Source organism: Nannospalax galili, unplaced genomic scaffold, assembly GCF_000622305.1.
Source record: "Nannospalax galili isolate Female #2095 unplaced genomic scaffold, S.galili_v1.0 scaffold135, whole genome shotgun sequence".
In the NCBI taxonomy this organism is placed as follows: Eukaryota; Metazoa; Chordata; class Mammalia; order Rodentia; family Spalacidae; genus Nannospalax; species Nannospalax galili.
The window spans coordinates 2,066,467-2,091,020 of NW_008338998.1; the positions used below are offsets into that span (position 1 = coordinate 2,066,467).

The following is a 24,554-nucleotide window of genomic DNA, read 5'->3' on the forward strand; positions in this document are numbered from 1 at the left end:
TCATTCTCAAAGAAATACAAAGGGGAAAGGATTGTTGTCAGATGCTAGAGGAGGAAAGTGGAGAGTGGCTATCAGAAAAGGTCATGAAAGTCAGACCAACCACAGGAATGAAATTTAGTGATCCAGTAGACAGCGTGGCCACCACAGTAGATAGTGATGTTTATTTAACACTAATAAAATTGATGGTTAACATTCTTGTCAGAAAATGATAGACCGGGCTAGAGAGATGGCTCCAGAGTTACGAGCACTGGCTGCTCTTACAGAGGAACCGGGTTTGGTTCTCAGCACCCACATGATGGCTAATAACCATTTGTAACTCCAGTTCTAGGGATTCTGATGCGCTCTTAAAATGTATACATAGATCAAAACAATAGAGATAGATTTAAAAGAGAGAAGCTTGTTTCAGGGTAATGAAGGTTAACACCACAGCTCAAACACAGGGGCCATAAATAGGCAGAGTTGGTGTTCACTGAGCAAAAAAAGGCCATGTTGACATGACTGTTCATGTAGGTGGAACCAAGAGCTAGGGATTGCCAGGAGGCAGCCAGAAAGACAAGAGCTGAGGGCAGTGGTGACCAGAAGAGAAACATGGAGGTGTAGTGAGAAAGAGGGATGTTGTTCAACTACAACACCACAATGGGGAGACTAGGTGACTTGGAAAATACCATTTTCCCCTGAAGCAGCTGCTATTTGGCTGGTTTATGAGGGCAGGACATTGCACATGTGACTTTTCTGCAAGGCTTCCCTGTCTCCTGGCCCTCTTGCCCCTCTCCTTTCACCTGTTCTGGTCTTACTGAAGCCCAGAGACATGAGTTGCAGTTTCACTGACTCTCCCACAGTCAGACATCCATCACCTTTGCAAGTCCTGGAGTGCCTGTTCTGGTGACTGTGATCCTGCTCTGCAGCTTAGACGCTAACATGGCAGACGTGTTACCATTCACATGCCTGCTTATCATTTCTTACCTCTGTGTTGAATCTGGCCAGTGGCAACCCCACTGAAGCAATGCTCCCCTCTGAATTCGAGGGAGGGACGTTGACCCAATAGGCTGGCAGAGATGCTGCAGGGATAGACATTTACATTTTGCAAAGTTTCTTTTCTGCATTTTACAATTGATGTGCTGGATGCTGACTTGGTTTCCAGCCCAGGAGACATGTGCTTGGTGTGTGACCTGGTTTCCTAAGGTAGTTAATCCTGCATTTCTACCCTTGTTTTATAGGAGAGAGAGTCTAGAGACATCGAATCCTGTACATTTTCAAATCACAGTGTTTCCAAATCCATTCTAATCTGCATTTTTTTCAATGTCAGATTCAATTAATGCTGAGCAGCACAATATCTTACACAGTGACCAACAGTTTCTGGGTGTCCCTGTACAACCCACCAGATAAGGCTGGCTGCTGTCTCCACAGGCTGTTTCTGGTTTGGAATGACAAAGAAGAAGTAAACTGAAGGCTGGGGTCATAGTTCAGAGGTAGTGTATACTCAGTTTGTGGGAAGCTCTAGGTTCAATCTCCAGTACCCATTAAAAGAGAGAGGGAGAGAAGGAGAAAGAAAAATAGAAAAGAAGGAAGAAAGGAAAGAAGTGGGGAAAATGAAAAATAAACTTAAGTACAAGGGTCTTTTCATGAGACTGCATTTGATGCCAAACTGAAATCCTTCTTTCTTTTTGTTTACATTGATTAAAACTATCATTCATTAAACACCTAGTATGTGTCAGGCATTTATTAAACATGTGACTACCATGTATATGCTTTGCTTCTCTCTGACCCTTTGAAGTGGGCATTGCTATCTCCAAACTACAGGTGGGAAAATAGAGGCTTAGCGCTCAATGAGTTTTCTCATGATCATTCTGGTAGCTCATATCATCATCATTTTCTTATTCATTGTTAGTAGGAGATCTCGGCTTCTGAAAGGCCTTGTCAGACCACAGCTGACTGTGCCACTGCCACCCTTACCCAGATATGTAGCACTGGACAAGCTTGAACGTGTCAGGCAGAGAAAGAGGTCTGAAGGGAAGCAGAGATGAGTCTGTCTCCAAGTTAGATGTGAGGGAAAATGCCTCAGCCTTCCTGTGCCATTCTGTTGATGCCTGGCCGACTCCCCTTCCTGTGCCATTCTGTTGATGCCTGGCCGACTCCCCTTCCTGTGCCATTCTGTTGATGCCTGGCCGAGGAGTCATGACAAATGGCACCCAGCAAGCCTGACTCCTCCTGTACTGTCATCCCAGCAGAAAGATGGATTGCCACATCACTGACCCAGAGAGAATTCAGCATTGGATGCTGAGAGGAGCATGAGGGCCAGCTGTTCCACCCTTGGTGTTTTGAGGAGAGTGGAACTCAACCATGTTGAACTGACAGATATGCCAGAGGGCACACTGCCTCTTTCTGTTCTTCTCAGTTAATGCTGTTAACATAAGCAATATCAATAAGTCTTTTTAATACTGACAGTTTGAAAGTAAGAACATATGAGTTATTATTATGTGTTGTAGATAAGGTTCATTGTGTGATTTAAATACCGTTATTTTAGTCTGTTAGACCTTTACTAGAAAGTAAACATTACTTTCTAATATCTGATCCTATTCCCAAACAGTGAGGATGGGCTTACAGACTCATGCTCAGCAAAGGACAGGTATCAGCCCAGCTTCCCCCCAAGGCAGCCCTCCCTGTTGGTCATCCACAGCCTTTCCCTGAATATGATGCTCTGCCTCCAAGCCCAAGAAGGAGCATCGGCAACTGTGTGCCACCTGTAGTCCACTGCTCTGAGTTGGGCAGATGGAGCTGAGTAGGCTCATGCCCTGGAAAGCTTAGACTGTCCCAGCTGCCAGCACCTCCAGTGTGGCTCCAAGACTACATGATCCAATTTCAAATTTGGAGGTATGGATACCCCCAGAGTCTGTCATTCTTCACAGCACCCCTGGGTTCTCTGTGGCTTTCTGGGCCCCACATGTCACCTGTTCTCCATTCCTTTTCTTTTTCCTCCTTAGTAAATTTATCACCAAACAGTAACTCAGGAGCAAAGTGTTTCCTATGTCTTGTGCTCTCTTGAGACAAATATCTGCATTCCCTGACATTTCCCATCTCCCTGAACAGTTCCCTTTCATATCCTAGAGCTCCAAAATTCTTAGCTCCTTGTGTGCTTTCGGATTCATGTTTCCCATCTTGCTCATGTCTTCTAAGGCTTGTTGAACCATCTTATTTTTTATTCCTCCTGGCCAAGAGGAGACTCCAGGCTCATGTGGGAGGGAAAACGAAGGGGGTCTGTTAACAACACAGCTCCCTCATTGTAAGTGAAACCCCTGTTGAATGCCAGCTGCAGAGTCCAGATGTCTCTGCCATGAGGCCAGTATAGTGAGGAAGAGATGCAGGATAGGTGCTCAGGACAAAGGAAGCAGAACCATCCAGAACCAGCCTGGGGACAGCAGGAAGCAGGAGTTTGCTTCCTGCCCAGAAAAGATTCCTTTGTTAATCTTCCTCTGGCCAGAATCCAGCTAGATTGCTTTCCTCATATCTGTGTCTGGGTCCCACAGCTCTGTTAGTCAGGTGTCTGCACCATTTATATATGAAGGAAAAGACAGACATCTTACAGCCATTCTATGGAACTCAGCCAGCCTGTAAGCAGACATTTAAAGAGCTACTTACACTGAGGAATCTCCTTACCCCCCAAGGCTTCATCTTCTGGAGAAGTTGTGACAGAAAGCCTTTAATTAGGAGTATCCCAGTGCTGTACTTTTGAAAAAAAAATTTCCATGTTGCCTAAAAGTTGGTAACAGAAGATAATGCTAATTAAAAATAGCTTTGAAAGAATACCAGGAAATATGAGCTGAGCATTTTTTGTGCCATCTCATTAGGTTCTGAGATAAGGTCTCCTCTGTTTCCTTGGTTTGGTGTTCAGTAATGAGAATATATTAGGGCTTCCATCATGTTCTCATGGTTTGACCTCTCTAACTCAGCAGCCTTGTAAGCTGGCCCACCACATGGCCATGTGTTCTGGTTATTGGAAAAATATATTGTATTGAGTATCACACACCCAAGGAGAATCTCCATTCAAAGATGCAGAAGAGAGCTGCATAGGAAATGATATAAGTATTGAAATAGATTTCAATATACATGGCCTAGAACATGTAGAGATATACAATGTCTGTGATGGAAATATGTGAGGTCAGTGTAAACTTCCTAATCTGAAGCCTACAGTCTGTCCATACCAAAAGACACTATCAACCGCCTAACTCCAGATGCCCAGGTCCATTTTAAGAACACAAACAACATGAAAATCTAAGACAGTATGTCTCTTCTAAAATTAGTATACCCACAGTGATACTCATTGAGGAAAGCAAATTAAATGACACACAGGACAATGAATTCAAAATAGCAATTATAAATATGTTTAAGTCACTCAAAGAAGATATGAATAAATACTAGAATGAAGACCAAAAAATGAAATACTAAGTAAGTCAAACATAAAGCTCAGTGGAAAGCCTCACCATGGAATAGATCAAGTCAAGAATATCAGGTTTTGAAGACAAGGTAGAAGAACTGAATCACTCAAAGAAAATGATAAATCTAGAAAAACACATGAAGGGAAATGCAGAAACCATGGGAAATAAAACAAATCCAAGTCTATGAAAAATAGGTAAAGAGGAAGGAGAATAAACCCAGGTCAAACACACTGAAAATATTCTCAACAAAATCCTAGAAGACAATTTACAAAATTTAAAGGATGCTTATCTAGGTTCAAGAGTTACACAGAACACCAATTGGTAGGATGAGAAAAGAAACTCCCCACATCATATAATAATCAAAACACTCATTGTACAGAACAAAGAAAGAATAGCAAAAGCTGCAAGAAAGACCAAATCACATACAAAGGCAGGCCTATCATAATAACAGATGGTTTTTCAATAGAGACTCTAGAAGCCTGTATAGCTTGGACTGAAGTATTACAAATTCTGAAAGACTACAGATGCTACCCCAGACTACTATACCCAGCAAAACTATCAGTCATAATCAAAAGAGAAAGAACTTAACATAATAAAATAATGTTAAATAATTTATGACCACTAAGTCAGCCCTACAGAGGATACTAAAAGGAATACTTCAGGCTGAAGAAAACAATAAGCATATCCAAGAGGTGACAGCAAAAATAACAATATTAGTTCATTGAGTAAACAAAGGAAGACTAAGTATACAGACACTGTATAATCATCAAAATGACAGGAATAAATGCACATCTTGCCGTAATAGCTTTGAACATCAATAGTTTCAATTCCTCAACCAAAAGACTCAGACTAAAAATCAAGGTCCATTGTTTTCTCTCCCTCTGAGAAACACCTCATCATCAAAGATAGAAACTATTTTAGAGTGAAAGAATGGGCAAAGGTATTCTAAGCAAATGAAACCAGGAAACAAACAGGAGCTGCTATCCAAATACCTGAAAAAATATACTTCAAACAGAAAATTAATCAAGAGGGCATTACAGCCTTAAAAATGTATGCAGCAAATTTGCACCCAGTTTCATAAGCAAATGCTACTTGACATAAAGCAACATATCATCCCCAAAATACTAATAGTAGATTACTTCAGTACCCCCACTTTCACTGATGGATGGATTATCCAGGCAAAAAAATGAACAGAGAAATCATATAGCTAAATGACATCACAGATCAAATGAACCTAACAGATGTCTATAGTATATTCCATCAAAACACTAGAGAGCACACATTCTTCTCAGAAGCTCATGGAACCTTCCCTGAAATAGACCACATATTGGGGGACAAAATACATTTCAGCAAATACAAAGAAACTGAAATAATCCCTTGTATCTTATCTGACTGCAATGGAATAAAACCAAATATCAAGCTGGGTGTGGTGGCACACACCTTTAATCCCAGCACTCAAGAGACAGAGGCAGGTGGATCTCTGTGAGTTTAAGGCCAGCCTGGTCTACATAGTAAGTTCCAGGACAGCTGGGGTTACAAGGAGACCCTGTCTCAAAAAGACCAAAAATACCCCAAATACCACTAACAGTAGAAACTCACAGAAGATAAATGTAGTCATAGAGGTTGAACAACATGCTATTGAATGATGAATGGATCACTCAAGAAATAAAGAAAAAATTAAATTTTCCCACAATTTAATAGAAATGAAAACTAAACATACAAAAAATTATGGGATGCAATGAAGGCAATCCTAAGAGGAAAATTTATAGCTCCAAGTGACTACAAAAAAAAGAAATCAGAAGGAACCAGAAGGCCATGGAAAAATAAAGATAAAACAACACCCAAAACCAGTAGATGAGAGAAATAAGATCAGGGCAGAACTTAATAAAATAGAAAATTTTAAAAATACAGTGAATCTATAAAATTTAGAGTAGGGCCTTTAAAAAGATTAACAAGATTGACAGACCTTTACCAAAAAGAAATGGAAGACTCAAAAATTAGAGATGAAAAAAAGATATTAGAACAGACAATGAATTCTAGAGGATTGTAAGGATATGCTTCAAAACCATTTATTCCACCAAATTGGAAAACCTAAAAGAAATAAATTAATTTCTCACTGTCTATGACATGCCAAATTAAACAAAGAAAAGATTAAACAGATCCATAACCAGAAAGGAGATTTAAATAGCAACAAAACCCTCCCAACAACAATGACAAAAAAGCCCAGGCCTAGATGGATTTACTGCAGAATTTCACTGAAACTTTAAAGGGAACCTAACAGATGCTTATCAAACTACTTCCCAAAGTAGAAAAGGAGGGATGACTTTGAAATTCTTTTTATGAAGCCAGGATTACACTGATACTTAAACCAGATAAAAGCACACCAAAAAAAATATAGACCAATCTTCTCAATGAACATAGATGCAAAGATTGTCAATAAAACACTTTTATAAACTAAATTCAAGAGCATATCACAAAGATAATCTAACATAATTATCTTCAGCCTAAACATGTGAGGATGATTCAACAGTTCCAAATCCATACATGTAATCCACCACATAATTAGACTGAAGGACAGAAATAGTGTGACCATCTATTTAGATGCAGAAAAGGCCTTTGACAAAATCTAATATCCTTCTGAAGAGATGAGAGATGTAGGGGACCTAGCTCAACATAAAAAAGTAATATACAGCAGTTAGGGTAAAAAGACCCCAAAGAAAAGTAGCCAGTTTCTTGGCCAGAAGTCAAAATGTCCTTGGGCCTCTTAGCACCATACTCTGTTCCAAAGGGCAAAAATATCAAAAGTATTTGGGAGCTTGTAGCTAATCCTTAAAAGATTTTAAGATTACCTCTTCAGAGGGGGGAATGGTAGAATAGCCAAAAGCCCCATAAAAATAAATAAATCAGAGAAGGATACATGAAGTTATCAGAAAAAAGTGATGGGGATATGTGGGAGGAGTTGGAGTGGAGGGAGTGGGCATGGATTTGATCAAACCACCTTATATGCATGTATGAAATTCCCAATAAATTATTTATTTTTTTAAAAAGTAATACACAGGAAACCAATAACCAAATCGTTATCAACAGAGAAAAACTGAAAACATTTCAACTGAAATCAGGAACAATGCAAGGATGTTCACTCTTTCTACTCATGTTACTATTAGCTAGAGTAATAAATCAGCAGAAGTAGATAAAGTAGTAGAAATAGATAAGTATGTAGTCAGAGTATCCTTATTTGCAGATGGTATGATTCTCCAGAGAAATGATCATAAGATTTCACCAAAAATGTCCTAAAGTTCAACAGTGACAGGATACAAAGTTAACATGCAAAAATCAGTAGTTTTACTATATGCCAGTGAAAAACATACTGAGGGAGAAATCAGGGAACAATCCCATTCACAATAGCCTAAATCTATCTCAAAAAAAAAAAAAAAAAAAAAAAAAAAAACCATACCCAAGGAAATGAAAGACTTGTATAATAAAAACTTTAAACATTGAAGAAAGAAGCTGGGTATGGTTGGTAGCACACACCTTTAATACCAGCATTATGGAGGCAGAAGCAGGCAGATCTCTGAGTTCCAGGCCAGCCAGGGCTGCACAGTGAAAACCTGTCTCAACAAATAAACTAACTAAAAAACAAAAACGCCAAAGAAAAAAATCAAAGACACCAGAAGATGGAAGAACCTCCCCTGCTCATGGGTCAATAGGATTAATATTGTGAAAATGGTCATCATATCAAAAGCAATCTAAAGATTCAGCACAATTCCTAAACTGAAAAAGAAAAATCTTAAAATTTGTACGGAATCACAAAAGAACAAGGATAGCTAAAACAAATATGAATAATAAAAACACTGCTGGAGGTATCACCATTCTTGATTTCAAGTGCTATCACAGAGTTAAAATAATACAAACAGCATGGTACTGGCATATAAGCAGACACATTGATCAATGGAATAGAATTAAGGGCCCAAATATAAGCCCATTCTCCCACAGCCACCTGATTTTTGACAAGCCAAAAATACACGTGGGAAAAAATATAGCATTCAACAAATCATGTTAGTCAAATTGTATAGCTACATGTAGAAGAAAGAAACTAGATCCTTATCTCACCCTGCAGGAAAGAAACAACTCCAAATAGATCAAGGATCTCCACATAAGATTTGATATCCTGAATCTGTTAGAGGAGAAAATAGGTAATAAGTTTCAACTTATAGGCCAGCATGGGTTATGGGAGACTCTGTTTCAAAAAACCTAATTTTTTCTAAAAGGGGGGGCTGCATAGGTAAGAAATTTCTGAATAGGATTCTGGTAGTACAGGGATTAAGATAAACAATTGAGAACTGGGCTCTCATAAAACAAAAAAAGCTTCTGTACAAAAAAAGAACACCATCATTGCAGGGAAGAGGCCACTCACATAATTGGAAAAGCTTTTTACTAGCTGTATAAATCTAACAGAAGGTTACTGTTTATACAAAAAAAAATTAAAAAACTAAACACCAAGAACACAAACAACCCAATGAGAAAATGTGGCATGGAACTAAACAGAGTCCTCAAAGGAAGACATACAAATGGCATATATATATTTTTCTTTTTTCTTTTTTAAATTTTCAATATATTTTGCTTTCCAAGAAATAAAAATTTATTCAGTTTCATCTTACTCCAGTCAGAATGGCTAAGATCAAAAAAAGTGAATGACAACAAATTCTGGCATGCATGTGGGAAAGCAGAACATTTACTCAGTATGAAAATCAGTGTGGAGGTTCTTCAAACAGCCAGAAATAGATCTACCATATGATCACACACACACACACACACACACACACACACACACACACACACTATATATATATCCAGGTGTATTCCCAAAGGGCTACCCATCCATGTTCCTTGCTGCCCTATTCACAATAACTAGGAAACTGAAACAGCCTAGATGTCCATCAACTGATGAATACACAGTGTGGTACATTTACACAATGGAATTTTCAGGTAAACAAAGCTGTCAACTGTCATTCTGTGTGAGGTAAACCAGACCAAGCACGGCAAACAGCACATGTTTTCTCACATGTGTGGATGCTAGATTGGAATCTTTCCATATGTCTGAATCTTTAGATATGTGTGTCTAAGTTGGAGTAGCCATAAAAGGCAGGAAACTAGTTAGGGGCCTTGGGATGGGGATTTCAAGGATTGGGGTCAGAATAGAAGGAGTGTGAAGCAGCAAATGGAAATGATGGATGAGGAATGGATAAGTTGGGGTGTGTGATAGGTGGGCAGAGTTGAGGAGGGAGTATGGAGAAGGATAAACAACACTTAAGTTCTTTGAAAAAGCCCTATGGAAACCTACTACTGTAGAGGCTTCCAAAAATGTATACACACACATATATATAAAAGGAGTTTAAGTGGTGTTAACCTCACTAGAGACATGGACTACCAAGCAAAAAGCCCAGGGCCAGGATTGGGTTACCTCTTTTCAAATTCTTAGCCAATGGTGTCTCATAGACCCTTTAAATATTACATGTGATTTCCATTGCTCAATTACCCCAGAACTTGATAGTAAGACCCTATTGCTGAAGATACCACATGAACCTGAATGTTTACATGGAGAAATCAATCTGGTGCCATTAGAAACTTCATTCCTTTTGGTGAACTTTCATAGTCCTGGTAGATGCTATGCATGCTACTGAAGGAGAAAAAATACCAACAATCTTACCCAGCCATGAACCATGCAAGCTATAATAACTACTGGCCTGGCACATTATGGTCACTGGTGCAATAGTGGTACAAGTATTATGGCAGTAACAAACTACATTTTGGATTGGCTTTAAGGCTTGCTCCACTAGAATTCCTATCTGGTACTATTAACCTGGCCAAATCCTATGGCTGGCTGGGTCATAGACTCTAGGGGAAAACCTTATACTTATTCTGCTAAGTCTACATGGTAATTAAACTGCCCTCTAAGAACTAATCTTTGTATTCACAGATTAGTGCATCTCTCAACTCTTATCATAAAAGCCTCTTTTTGGGTAGATAGGGATTAACACAAAGAGCCAAAATTGGTTAGTGTGCAGAGAATAAAATTCTGGCGTGCTTAGTACTGAATGAGACATCTTTGTTACACCTCCTCTTCCCAAGACTCAGGGATCATTGTGGAAGAGGGGATGAAAAGATCATAAAATCCACAGGTACTGGATGACTACAAGGAAACACTGTTTTTCTGGACATGACCGGTCTATTGTGCACATGAATTTACAATGACTATGACTGCATATACGAGATGTCTGCAAGATCAAGCTAGCCAAACCTCAGCATGGACTGGGGAGGGCCTCATAAGGTCTCACCCTTTGTTGATGAGCTGTTACCAACTGATGGCTTCTGGGAGAGGGACGGTCATTTTACTTCAGGGATGTGGCCCCTGAGAGGCTACCCATGCATCAGTAGATGGTCCTACACACAGGGAGTACTACATGGATTTAGTGGGTTTTTTAAAAAAGAACACATGAAGTTGGGAGGGAAAAGTGGTGGGGTGAATGGAGGTAAGTTGAAAGACAGGGAATGGGGGATGGATTTGATAAAATATATATATATATATTTATGACATTCTTGAACAATAAAAAATGTTTTGTAAAAAAGTGAGGATGGGGGGCAATGTCAAAAAGCAATACATGCCCAGAATATAAAGCTTCATGTTTGCCAATACATTTTATCTTGGTATTTTTCACAACTATGAATATTTGTTTGTGTCCAGAATAAAAATCAGAGTAGCAGTAGTTTATAAAGAAGACAGTGCTTTGCAGTAACAAGCAGTCATTCACCAGACTATTCTGGCTTATCTCTGCTGTGCTTTGCATGTGAGACCCAAGAATGGCTGCTCCAGGCACTCTGGGTGGTGTGGGTTGGCCCCTTTGCTGGGAGGCTGTCCCTGTACTGTAGCCCATCTCTGTAGTGCATCCTCCAGCTGCTGAGGCACTGCGGATTTCTCTCCCACAAAGGCACACAGATGTTTAATCTGTCATTGGGACTGGAAGCATGCAGCTTTGCTCTCATGGTGTTGCAGCTCCCTTAGCCACATGGAACATTTATCAAGATCTCTGGTTGAGCTTTGGGGCAGGTATGCTGGCTTGACTGCAGAGGCTGGAGGACAGCTCAGATACCCAAGCTCCAAAGGAGATGCTAATGCAGTTCTGGGGCCTTAGGCATCCCTCCCTCAGCCGCCGTCTACAGCTTGTACTCTCCCACTGTGGTGGCAATTTGCTGCTGTTACCCCTCATCTGGTCAAATTCTAGACCCTGCAGTGCCATGGGAGGGCATAGGTGACCCCTTAGCCTATGCCTTGGGCATACCACTACCATATTTGGGAACTCTGAGCTTGTGTGCACCCTGTCTGCCCAGCGCCCCGAGCATACCTTCTCTTCCCAGGGTTCTGCCCCCAACACAGAGGCCCTGGACTGCTGCTCTTTCACCAGGGCCCCTGGGACCTCGCTGTTTTACTCAGTAGAAACAACTGCATTTCCCCTTTATCACATTGATTAGATAAGCTTTAATAAACTGCATCCATCATTTCTCTTCTCTCCACTGCTGACCACCATTGTCTCTCAGCAAGATGATTTTAATGTTGCCTGTCCTTTCCTGTCCCTTCCCACCTACATTTTATTCTGTCTCACCCAGGCAGACAGATCCTCTTATTGGTTAAATTAGAACAGGTCACATACTTGTTCTGAGCCCTCTTGTTTAGGGTCTACCTGACTTAGGTACAAATTTAATGCCTTAGAATAGCACTGAGACTCGTTTTTCTTCCTTCCCTCTTCGTTGCATGCCTGGCTTGTCCTTAGGCACCTTGGGTATGATCCTGCAGGACCTTGACATCTGTAGCTTCATTTCTCCTGAGGGACACATGGAGACTCCTGAATATTCCATAGATCTTGTAAATAAAGCCTCATCTAAAATGCCACTTTCTTCAGAGCTCCTGGGCTAGCACAACCATTTTACATACTATACATTTCTCATGTAATAGCTATTGTTGTCCTCCATAAAATACATTTCTTAAGGAGAAGGACTAGTGTTTTCTCTCCATCCTGCCTATCCTAATCTTCTACTGCATGTATGATAAACTATCACAAACCCAGCAAATTAAAATGATACCTGTGTTGCTCCTGGCTCTATAAAAGTGGGGCTTGGGATCAGGGGCTGGTGACTCCATGTCTCACAAGGCCAGAATCATGGTGCTCTTTTCTGGAGGTTCTGAGGCTAGTGGACTTCCAGGCTCTTGAGGTGGGGCAGGATTTAGTTCTGTGTGGTGGCGGCTGTGGCTGAAGGGCTTTGTCTCCTTGCTGGTTTCAGCCTGGGGCTCATTTTCTCTTTTTTGACTCTGGGCTCTCTGCCTCCATCTTCAGATCCAGTGGCTGGCTGACTCCTTGCTTCATCTGTAAATCTGTGCCTGGCTCCTAGCTGAGAAAGCTCTGTTTTGTGATTGGACTGGCCCTCAGAGATAATCTGAGATAATCTCCAGATTTTTAGGTCATCACCTTGATTCCATCTGCACAGTGTCTTTTACCAGTTGGCTTTTTGACACCAGCTGGAGAGGTGCTGCCTGCCCCACCACTAACAGCACAGAGGAAAGATTTGGAGTAGTAATAGGATTGGTGTGTCACAGCTCTGCATCACTGTGTAAGAGTCTTTAAACCTAAGACACAGGGCCTGTTATCACCCCGAGGGTTCTACAGATGAAGGGCCATGACAGAGTATGCAAGTGACTTGCCAAGATCACAGCTTCAGGGAATGTTCTATGTTAATGGCACTTTCTTCCCTCCCCCTGCAGATGCATACCCTAATTCTGAAGTCGTCTATGTGTGGACCAATGGGTCCACCAAGTCTGTGGTGGTAGCAGAAGATGGCTCCAGACTCAACCAGTACCACCTCATGGGGCAGACAGTGGGCACTGAGAACATCAGCACCAGCACAGGTGAGAGCCCATCTGGGCTATGCTGCCAGGGACTGTGGAACACCCTGCTCCATGGCTGCCTGCCCCACTCTGCAGGGAGCACAGTGGAGGGGCACAGATCCCGTGCATCTCCCCTGGCTGCTGCATGCTTCTCAGCTGCCTCCTGCTGTTAGTAGTGGCTGAAGGAAGGCTCCTGTGGGTCCTCCTGCAGCTGGCAGCAGGGCACCAGCTGCAGTGACTGGAAGCAAGGAGCAAGGCATTAATCTGTGGTGCATTTGGCCTCTGCCATTGTGCAAGCAGGCCCTGTCTGGAGTCCCAGTGGATCTACTTATATAGCTCCCTTCCCTATCCCTGAGGCATGGTGGTCTCTTCAGGGATGGTGGATGCTCCCTGTTGCCTGCTCCCCTGTTCCTGAGGTTAAATCTGAAATCAGTCCTGGCAATAGAAAAGGAATAGCTGAGATGGCACCAATGAGGAGGCAGATGCTCCCAATCATGCATTCCAAATTGTCTCTGTAGGGGAAGGCCAGCCTGGCTTTAGCTGATAGAACATGAGTGGGGAGCCCAAAGGAGTGTGTCTCTAACCTGTGCAACCTTGAAGTTTTGTGACCACACCTCTTCTGGGTGAGGGCAAGGCATGGCCTGAGCTGTAACCAGGTGGTGTTGGGGGGACAGGGCACTTGGCTACAGAGACTCACCATGTAACAGAGGAGAAAAGGAACGAGGGATGGAAAGAGTAAGCCCCGATCACAGAGTGTGGTCCGAGGTTCGGTGGTGCCCTTGGTCAGCTTGCTGTTTGTTCATGACCAGGCATCTGGCAGGATGCACACAAGACACTCGGTGTTTACCTGCCGAGGTCAGGCACTGCCTGCCAACAGCTCTGTGCACTGGGCATCCCTGAGAGATGAAAAGAGCCTGGGAGGAAAGCATCCTTGTTCTGGTACCATGTCACTAGAAAAGGAAGTGGAAACAGGTCTGTCTTTGCGGAAGTGCAGGGAAAGCTGTGCGGCAGAATTTGAGGTAAAAAGTTGTGTTGACATAGGCTTTTGGAGTGGTATAATACAGTTCCTTAAAAATTTATAACTGATCTTTCTGCCCCATTTGCATTCTCCAAAGACATCTTTTAAATAACATTACCAAGTTTTGTTACTTTTAACTCAAAAAATAAAACAATATGAAAGCAACAAGGATTCAAAGTATGACAGTAATTCCCACTATATTTAGAATGGCATTTTGCATCTTCAAATGTCATTTTAAAAGAACGAAGCTTTGCTGTTAGTCATGTATCCCATTTTCTATACATGTTTCTCTCTTCTGTATGAAAGCTCACTTGGACTCTCACTTGCTCTCAGCATCCTAGGGCTGTTGGAAAAGTGCGCCCCACCCCTACAGCGCACGTAGGCACTGCTGAGAACATTGGCTTTTCCCTCTGCAAGAAGACAGCTTTTACCTCCTGTGATCTCCATGGTTCCTTTCTCTCTGACCTATGACATCATAAGCACATGTCTCAGGAAGCATGCCTTCCTAAGCTATGGGCTTTGATTCTCACAGTAAGCAGCCTCCAACACCTCAAAGCCCAGTCCTGACACAGTCAAGTGAGACTCCACTTAAAGTCTAAAGTGGAGGACTCTCCTAAGCTCTGTTCCCATGGCCATAGTGGCCCAGTAGTACAGCTCCAAAGCTACAGCACCCACCTGATGCCATTCATTCATGGAAGCGTCCAGAACCAGACACATCTTAACAGCCTTTACTTCTCAAATCATTCCCCCATCTCTAGGGAGACACATGCTTGTTCAATAGGCCTCATTCCCTGCCCACCTCAGCTCCTTACCAGTTAACTACCAGGACAGCATCATTCTCAGCAAAGAATGGGATATCCCTACTCTCCTCCCACACAGCCAGGCAAATCCAGAGAAGGAACTGGGACATCGCCCAGGAAACATCCACAGTTTCACAGAACAGAGGGTGCTAGTCTCTCTGCTGGGTGGAGGAGAAAATGAGCTTCCAGGATCTGATGCCCGAGCAGCTGCTTCTCACCCTGTACCTGAAGCTAGACAAGCACCAACCCTTAGAAGACAGTGGCCGTCCCACCTCCCCAGAGCTCCATAGCTGGGAAATAGGAAGTTACTCTCCATCCACAACAAGGCTCTGAGCTGAGTTCCCTCGGCAAAGACTAAATCCTCAGATCCTGAGTATAGTGACCTGCAAAGTGTTGAGGGGGCTGGGGAGTATGGCATAGACTGACTGAAGGTTAGTGAAACACAAATCTGATTTTCTTTGGAAAACATCCACCAGCAAGGCCTGGGGCTCATAAGATAGCTTAGGAAAGGCTAAGAAAGCCAGGCATCTTCTTCCACTCTCTCCCTAACCAAATAATACAAGTAAGTACTAGCCCAGCTTGAAGGCAGAAGAGGAGGGGTGCTGTGAGGCCCTCTGGGGAGAGCAGGCGTCCTGGCCTCTAATGGAGGGAACTGATAGCACCACTTTGCATGTCTGCAGGTGAATACACCATCATGACTGCGCATTTCCACCTGAAGAGGAAGATCGGGTACTTTGTCATCCAGACCTACCTTCCCTGCATCATGACAGTCATTCTTTCCCAGGTGTCCTTTTGGTTAAATCGAGAATCTGTCCCAGCCAGGACAGTTTTTGGTGAGTATCTCCTAGCTAGGACTTGACATTGGAGTCTTGTGACTGAACTTCAGCTGACCAATGCCACTGCTACAACTGAACCTTGACTATCCCCCCAGTCCCATTTGTTAACTACTTGGTCCCCCCTTAGCACTTTTTGGAGGTGATAGAACCTTTAGGCGAAGGGGTCTCATATAAGTCAGGCCATGTATGTGTAACTCAGGGTGTGCCCTGGAAGGGAACTCTGGGATGTTAGTTTCTTGCTCTCTTTTGCTTCTTGGTTACCATGAGGTGAAGTGCTTTGGTCCATTATGTGCTCCTGCCATGATGTACTGCTCTACCACAGGCTCAAAATCAACAGAGCGGGATGACCCCAAACTGTGAACCAAAGCAAACCTTTCCTCTTTTTAAGCTAATGATCTCAGGTATTTTGTAACAGTAACGGAAAGATGACTAGCATAGTCACTACACTTCTAATATTGCCTGTTCACTGTGGCCTGGGAATCAAATTGACTAATTCATTAAAAATTTTAAATTAAGAAATAGGATTTAGGATTTTTCTCTGAATGAGAATTTAGGGAATAATATGTGTTCTGCTTGATAAGTATTTCCATTTTGAAAAATCTTCCTTCACTAGTAGCCTTTAAAAAACAAAAAAACATAAAAACAATTAAGATTAGAGGCATCCGTCCATTCTTTCCTCCCTCTCTTTCCCTCTCCCAGGGCCTTATGCATGTAAGACAAGAACTTTAGCACTGAGCTATACCCCTAGACTTGGGACGGTAGTATTATTGCTTATGAAGTACTTATTTGTGAGTTTTCAGGTGGTTTCCTTTGAAATGCAATCCAACTTTAAAATCTAGCAAGTATAGTTGTTGCAAGAAAGATGAGACAAGACACCAGGATGGTTCAGGAAGCAGGTTTTATTTAGGCTGCAGCTTGATCCAGAGAACTTAAGTCCTAAAGTTTGGACCCGAAGAGTAGATGTTCATATATTTTATACCTTTGGTAATGGATTACAGCATAGGCAAATTACATATAGCTTGGCTAACTGCAATGTTATAAAAAGCATGCAGTTTGTCTAGTTCTTTTTAAAATGTTTTGTCTTATTTTTATTTTATGTGTGTGAATGTATTGCCTGCATGTGCGTAGGTGCGCCCATGTCATGCAATGCCTGCAGAAGTCAGAAGAGGGCGTCAGGTTCCCTGGAACAGGAGGTATGGACGGTTGTTAGCCGCCATGTGGGTTATGGGAATTGCACCTGGGTCCTCTGAAAGAGCAGCCAGTGCTCTTAATCACTGAGCCATGTCTCCAGCCTGTTTTGTCTAGTTCTTGAGGGAGAAAATAAAGAGTGTGGAAAGTCCCTATCTGAGATAAACAGAATTGAGGAAGTTTCATTAGGACAGAAGGCAAGTAGATCTAGCTCATTGTGTCAGCCTGCCAACCACAAACTTATCAGCTGAACTTTGACAGAGACAGACAGAGAAAAATTAAAATCCCTGTTTTCCTTGATTTTTCCCATTTTTTTCCATCAGACTCACATCAGTCACTACATTGTATGTAATAAGGAAGTCTGAAACACACACACATATACATACACACAGCACGTATGTATACACACACACACACACACACACTTTTTCAGCTCTCTGTATTGTTAGATTTTTGGAGAACAAAAGGAAAGATAGAGGAGGAGGAGACAAGAAAACAGAGCCAGACCCACAATGGGCAAGGATTATATCTTCCTTTATTCAAAGAACATACAGCGAGAGGTAGAGGCTGACCGCAGGAACCAATCTTCTACAACTAGAGAGAGGAAACTGGGGGCTTTATACAAAAGTTGTGAGACACAACTATACTTTGTGGGGAGCTGAATTAGCGCCCGGGTTTGGTGTCCTTGAGGGTCTCTTTTCTCAGACAGGCAGGTGAGTCATATCACTAAAGAAGACAGGTGGGCTCCACAAACAGTCTCTCTCTCTCTCTTTCAGTTCAGGGAGTGACCAGTTGATAAGCCTTGAGCAAGGCCAGGCTGCCAATTTAGGACCAGTTAGACACTTTAAGGGATTTATGGCTTTCCCTAATGAGGCTTATGGCTCTTCTGCAATTCACATATTCTATCATTCCAGACCCTGGGTCATATAAAAATGGAGAGGGCAGGGGGTAGGATGGAAAGAGGGCCACATTGCTTTGGTGGAAATAAGATACAGGCACAGTGAGGAAAAACCAGATCAAGGCATGGGTATGGGACATAAAAGTCCTTCGAAGTCACAGTTTTTGTATCAATAAGGGAATCCCTATCAATGACTGGTCCAGGCATCAATCAGAGCTTACTTTGACAATCCCTCAGCAGACTGAAGAGAGGATTAGGTCAGTGAAGGTGACACAGCTTCTCTGCAGAGGGCCGGCAAGCTGTTTGTCTCAGGGAATTTTTGGTTTCTGAAAAGTTCTCAGGTGGCATGGAGCAGAAGCATTGTCTTAATTTGGTCTCAGGTACAGGTTTTGGCAGTTATACAGGCTGCTCAGTCAGGAGATTCTGTAAGAATTTTGGAGACAACAGTTAATTAAGCATAGTGTAAGGAAGGGATGGGAAGATGATCTAGCCAGTCCAGTCCTCATCTAGGAATAAACTTGTCATTATTCTTTTCAGTTTCTACCCTAACTCCTTTTTCTGGAGCAGTAACCCTAGTTGCCAATTGGGAATTTGGATGTCTAGTCATTCTGGCTTCTTCCGTGCTGAACAGGGGTGAAGGCTGTGGCGACAGGGGTATCTCTTCAGGGGGCCTATCTAAAAAATCCCCAAAGCATTATAACTGTTATTCCTTGACTGGTGTCTGGAAGGAGACAGGAAGAAGTAAAACAAGAGTCGTTAGGCACATATTTAGGTAGGGAACCAGTAAAAAAATAAATGTCTACATGAAAGTTTATTAGAGCTCCTTGATAGCTTCTTGATAGGGCCTTCCAAGAACATCCATTCCTTGGGCCATTTTTTTTTTTCTCGGTGTCACAGCTGGACTCAGGATTTGTTATCAGGTGGGCACTTTGATAGCTGTTAGAATGGCTAGAATCATAGTGTGAGTTTCCTCTCAGGTGCCTTCTATAGGCAGGGAGAGAAAAGAAATTTAGTTATTATTTAATTTTGATAATAACAATAGTAGAACTGTCCCCCTTGGCTGCAGGTGGTACGAAATTTTGATGGGAATTTTTAAATAATATTTTATGTTAACTTTTAAGTCTAATGTCTAGGAAGCACAGTTTTATGGACTTTAAAAGAAATATACTGATTATTTTAATTTTTGGTTATACTTTCCTTTTGGGTGTTTAAGAGTGTACAGTTGGCCCAAATTAACTCAGGCTTTTGTTTTATTTATTGTGAAGGTCATTTGAGGCTGTGGTCCTCAGGGGTCACTCGGGCTTTGGGAGGAGCCCCTGGCTCCTTTGGTTTTCCTTTTACTAGTTACATCTATGTGAGGATAAGTCAGGAGGGCCTGCTCGACCCTGGCTTTGCTTGGAAGCATGGAAGAAATGTTTTCCTGTGCTGACCTTCCTCCTTATAGACTGGACACTGGCCTGAGTCCCTCTAGTGCGGTCTCCATGACCTCCCTGAACAAGAGGACAGGTAACTCACCATGGTTACAGGACATTTTAAGAGATGACCCATATTCCCCTGGGACTTAGTTGACCTTGGAAGGCAAAGAACAAAACTGTGCCTTAAACCCCTTTGACCAGATTAGTATAGAACCCTAAGTACAGGTTTTAAACATCCAAGAAGGTTAGCTGCACCGGTCTGGTACCTTTGCTTACTGTGAAATATGTAGATAAAACTTGAACAAAAATGTAAACATTTTTAAATAAATAATGAATGGAAAAGATTTAATATTATAGATCAAGTAGGCACAGTCCAAGAAAGGGATTTAAAATAATTCCCTCAGGTCTGTCTCCAAAGCCTGAAGACATTAAAAAAAAAAAAAAGAAAAAGAAAGAAAGAAAAAAGAAAAAGAAAGAAAAAAAGAAAAGAAGAATAAGGGTGTAGTTTTTATGTGGCTATTTTTGTTTATTATGGGTGAAGTGACGGGTGGGGTGGGTCATATAACATACCTGTAGACAGGAAATGAACTGATCTGGATTTAGATCAAACTCAGAATGAAATTGTTTTGTTTTGGACTGTTCCATTTGGTTTTGGGAGGTAAAACCTAGCTTTTATGAGCCAAATTATTTTGTTATGGGTAAAGGAAAACACCAAAAGTAACACTTGTATAATACAGAGAAACATAAAAGGACATTTTTTTAGTAGATACAAGTAATTGCAATACTCATCTGTATTGATTTAATCCAAGACTGTGACTGGGTATGTAATACAAGTCAGAGAAGTAGACTGAAAAGGAATTTGATTTTTTGAGCTGTAACAGTAATTATTATAACAACAACAACAGCCCTGCATTTTTTATAAATCTATTAAGACCTTTAACAAACTTGCTTAAACATTTTTATTTTCTTATTTTGGAAATATTTAGCCATTTTAATCTTACTAACTTTGACTTTCCAACCCTTTATCTTTCCATTGATACCTGAGAATAACGTTTATAAACAAATCCATTATTTGTTGTGAGAATTTGCCATGTAACCAATATTTAGTTTTTTTTTTATACATACAGACAGATGAACAACCATTTTAAACATATTAGTACAATTGTTTGGTAAAGGTATGGACCTTGATGTACCTGTTTGTTGGCTATAAGGAAACAATAGTGGTAAAATGTTCAACATATTTCCTGGAGTAGAAGTAATTATTATTTAGAATTAGTATATTTTTAAGTAATAAGAACCATAATGTAGAACAAGAATTAAGATGAGGATTAAAGGGAAAACATTTTGACCTGGAAAAAATATTTTTAGGTTAATTTAATAACTTTAGTTTGTATGAGTCTTTACTTATGAGTTAATTTGACACCAAGTAAATTATTTTTAAGAATCATAAATTTATGTACACCATGTAAAAACAAAATGGACACCTTAAAAACTTTTGAGAATAGACTAGAACCAAAAAGGTACTTAACAAATACGATTTTTACATAACCAGAGACCTAGAGACATTGTTTAATAGATTTTTAAATGATTAGGGTATCTGAGTTTAAAAGGCCTTTGAATGTAAATTTGTACCAGTGTATTTTAATTGGGCATCCCCAAAATAAAACCAACAATTTTGTGTACAATAAAAAGAATGAAAAAGAAAAGAAATGAAGTGGCCGTAATTTGAAATTATTTTGACATAAAGACAATTATCGTAGACACACATGACATAATTACATGAGATCTCAACACATGGAAACATAGAGGAGCATGTGACATACTTTTAAAACTATAAAAACAATTGTCAGACATACAACAGAATTACATGAAATTAATTACATTTAGGTGTACCTAAAATGTGTTAATAAATTTGATTATGAAGATCTTTTGTAAGCAGGCACTGCAGGAGTCATGAAGAAGGCATCTGTTTGACTTTAGAAGAGAGTGCCATGTAGTATAATTTTACCAAAAGAACATGGAATATGAATTAAGCATAAAAGAAGGTAATTAATTAATATAACTTGTAAACACAATGGGAGTTAAATCTTGGAGGACAGAGGTTTCTCAACAGAAAGAAAACCTGCAATAATTTAGTAGTTAGTGGAAAACTTAAAACAGTTTCTTTTAAAAGTCAATAAACAATTGAATGAAATAAAACTAAGAGAGGAATTGAATTGGAAGGGACAGGAAAACCTCATTGTTAGGAATCGAACCTGTGTCCTTTGCAAGAGCAGACAGTGTTCCTAACCATTACACCATTTCTCCTGGCAGGAGCTAGGGAGAAAAAAATCTATAGCTAGTCCTCAGAGGAGACAAAAGACAGTGAAGGACAGTTAATAAATCCAGCCTTTGTTTTTGGTGAACAGGCTTTTGTACTTCTGAGATCAGGACACAATGCTGCCCTTGCTGCTGTGGCTGCTGCTGCTGTCCCTCACTGCTGTCAGCAAGCAGCAGCTTAGAAACTCTGAAGTTGCAGGGGAAGAAATCTGAGAAGGCTGACTGGAGACAGAGTGGCTTGTCTCTACTTTTTTATACAGCTTGTCAGTATGACTGTGTGTTAGTGAAAGCAAGGCAGAAGAGCAAGGGCTGGGGCGGGGGGAGGAGTTGGGGGTGGGAGGTGGAAGTGAACCTTGGGAGAAGGGAGGGAGGGGGAGCCGGAGAAGGGGAGGGAAGGAGAAGAGGGAGCTTAGCAGTTGGGGCTTGGGGTTAATCAAAACCCTGTGGAGGACTGTAGGATGGGGGTTTGTCAGCAGGGTCAAATTCTGAGATTAGAGGGCTGCTAAGTCTTTTGGGTTTGGGTTTTAGGCTTTAACAACATAAAAGAATCTGATAGGTAGTACATGAACTACAGAGAGAGGGTTGGCCATAAAGTGAGGAAACCTTGCAGATAGGGTATCTTATGCCATTTTTCATTTTTGTTTTATCGTAAATTTAAAAATTTTTTAAAGCATTATGATTAAAGGTGCCAATTTGGGGCCAGTGGCAGCTGCTACCGAAGGAGTAGTGAGGCCAGATTTTGACCCCACAGCCAAGTAAGTTCAGCTGCTTCAGTCTTATTAATTGGTTTTTCTTTAAGTTTGCTTTGAGACAAGCTAAAGGTGTATCTTTTGGAAGACAATTTGGAGCCCATGGTGGGCAGGCTTCCACAGTCTTATCAGTTCTCCCAGTAGATAGGCTACTGAAGCCTCATCAGGTTACCTGTGGGTAGATACTCGGAGCCAATTAAAAATAATTTGGCACCCATGGTGGGCAGGTTTCCGGGGTCTCATCAGTTCCCCCGTAAGTTCCTTACTGGATCCCCTGTGGGTAGACCTCCCCGAAACTGAAACTGAAGGAGACAAGGTAAAAGTGGAAGTTGGTTCCACCCCTCCAAGGTGTCCCTTGAAGTTGGAACCAACCTATGGTGGAGCTGGTGCATCAGGGGGCCAAAAGACTACAGAGCCCTTTAAGCCCCAGAACTGCTGCCAGCAGAGCCCTTTAAGAGGCTCCTGACACTAAACAATAGGGTTTGTTGGAAGGGATTTTGCCCCACCCCTCTTGGCCCCAGCTCTGGAGCTTTAAGACTATGGAGTGGAGGGAGGCCCCTGGGAATTCCCCCCCAACCTGAATGGGGTGCCTCTGAATCAGGCCCAGTGGATTGAGTTACCTTGTCTCTGGATGTGGTGGGTGTGGCAAAATAAATGGAAAGTGGCCTCCCTACCTGGAGGTCTGACTAAATATAGAAAAAGGAGAGAGCAAAGCATATTAGAAGGTATAGAGGAGAATTAGGAGGAAGGGAGCCAAGGAGGGGCTCTGAGTGAAAGGCTGTTGGACACTCAATGGTCACCAAGTCCAGTGCTGCCCAGAGGCCTTTGGTAAGGGTCTGGAGAGGGCTGGGGCCTCTGGGATGGACCCTTAAACCCTTTCCTGTATGGACCACCATATGTTAGATTTTTGGAGAATAAAAGGAAAGATAGAGAATTAGGAGACAAGAAAACAGAGCCAGACCTACAACAGGCAAGGAATATATCTTAGTTTATTCAAAGAAGATACAGTGAGAGGTAGAGGCCATCCACGGGAACCAAGCTTCTACAACTAGACAGAGAAATTGGGGGCAGGGGCAGAGTGTTATATGAAAGTTGTAAGACACGGCTGCACTTTGTGGGGAGTTGAATTAGTGCCTAGGTTTGGTGTCCTTGAGGGTCTCTTTTCTCAGACAGGCAGGTAAGTTTTCAATAGCAGTAAAGGAGACAGTTGGGCTCCACAAACAGCTCTCTCTCTCTCTCTCTCTCTCTCTCAGTCCAAGAAGTGGTCAGTTAATAAGGCTTAAGCAAGGCCAGGTGGCCAATTTAGAGCCAGTTAGACACTTTAAGGGATTTATGACTTTCCCTAATGAGGCTTGTGGCTCTTCTGCAATTAACATATTCTATCATAGGTAGGTTCTGTATTTTCAGATTCAGCCAACCACAGATAGAAAATATTTGAAATAACATTGTGTCTGTACTAAACATGTCCAAACTATTTTTTTCTTGTAATTATTTCCTAAAAATAATATATCACCTCTTTTCCTAGTGTTTGGATTATATAAGACATTGTAAGGCATCTAGAGATGGTTCATTGTACATAAGAGACTATGGATTGTATGGAAATTCCGGGCCATTTTATATAAGGGACTCAAGCATTCATGGGTTTTGGAATCTGGGTAGTCCTAAACCCAGTCTTCCATGAATGCCAAATGAATTGCATCAATTTTCCTAAGAAACATGAAAACATGTCTGTCTATCACAGGTAAGGTATTAGTGATAGACCAGGGTACCCACCCCTACCTTGGTGAACCACTGAGTTTATTGGGGCCGCTCACATGTAAAGTGTTACTTACAGGAACAAGAGTGAGTCAAAGACATTTGTATCCCTGGAAAGCCCGCCCCAGTGCGGTTGAGGAATCATGAAAACATCATCCTTCCACTCCCTGGCAACTTGCAGCTGTTCTGCCCCAGCGTACCTCCTCCA

The 24,554-nt window shown here is 41.6% G+C and overlaps 1 protein-coding gene across 5 annotated transcripts in view; it reads left to right on the top strand.

Moving 5' to 3' along the window:
* The window catches only part of Gabra5 (gamma-aminobutyric acid type A receptor alpha5 subunit), a 124,132-nt gene that overhangs the window by 80,926 nt on the left and 18,652 nt on the right, over positions 1-24,554 (top strand). For all 5 annotated transcript variants that reach the window (XM_008833636.2, XM_008833635.2, XM_029563800.1 and 2 more), the window contains 2 exons: positions 13,246-13,389; positions 15,867-16,019. In XM_008833636.2, the coding sequence (XP_008831858.1) occupies positions 13,246-13,389; positions 15,867-16,019 (297 nt within the window). The remainder of the gene's footprint in view (positions 1-13,245; positions 13,390-15,866; positions 16,020-24,554) is intronic.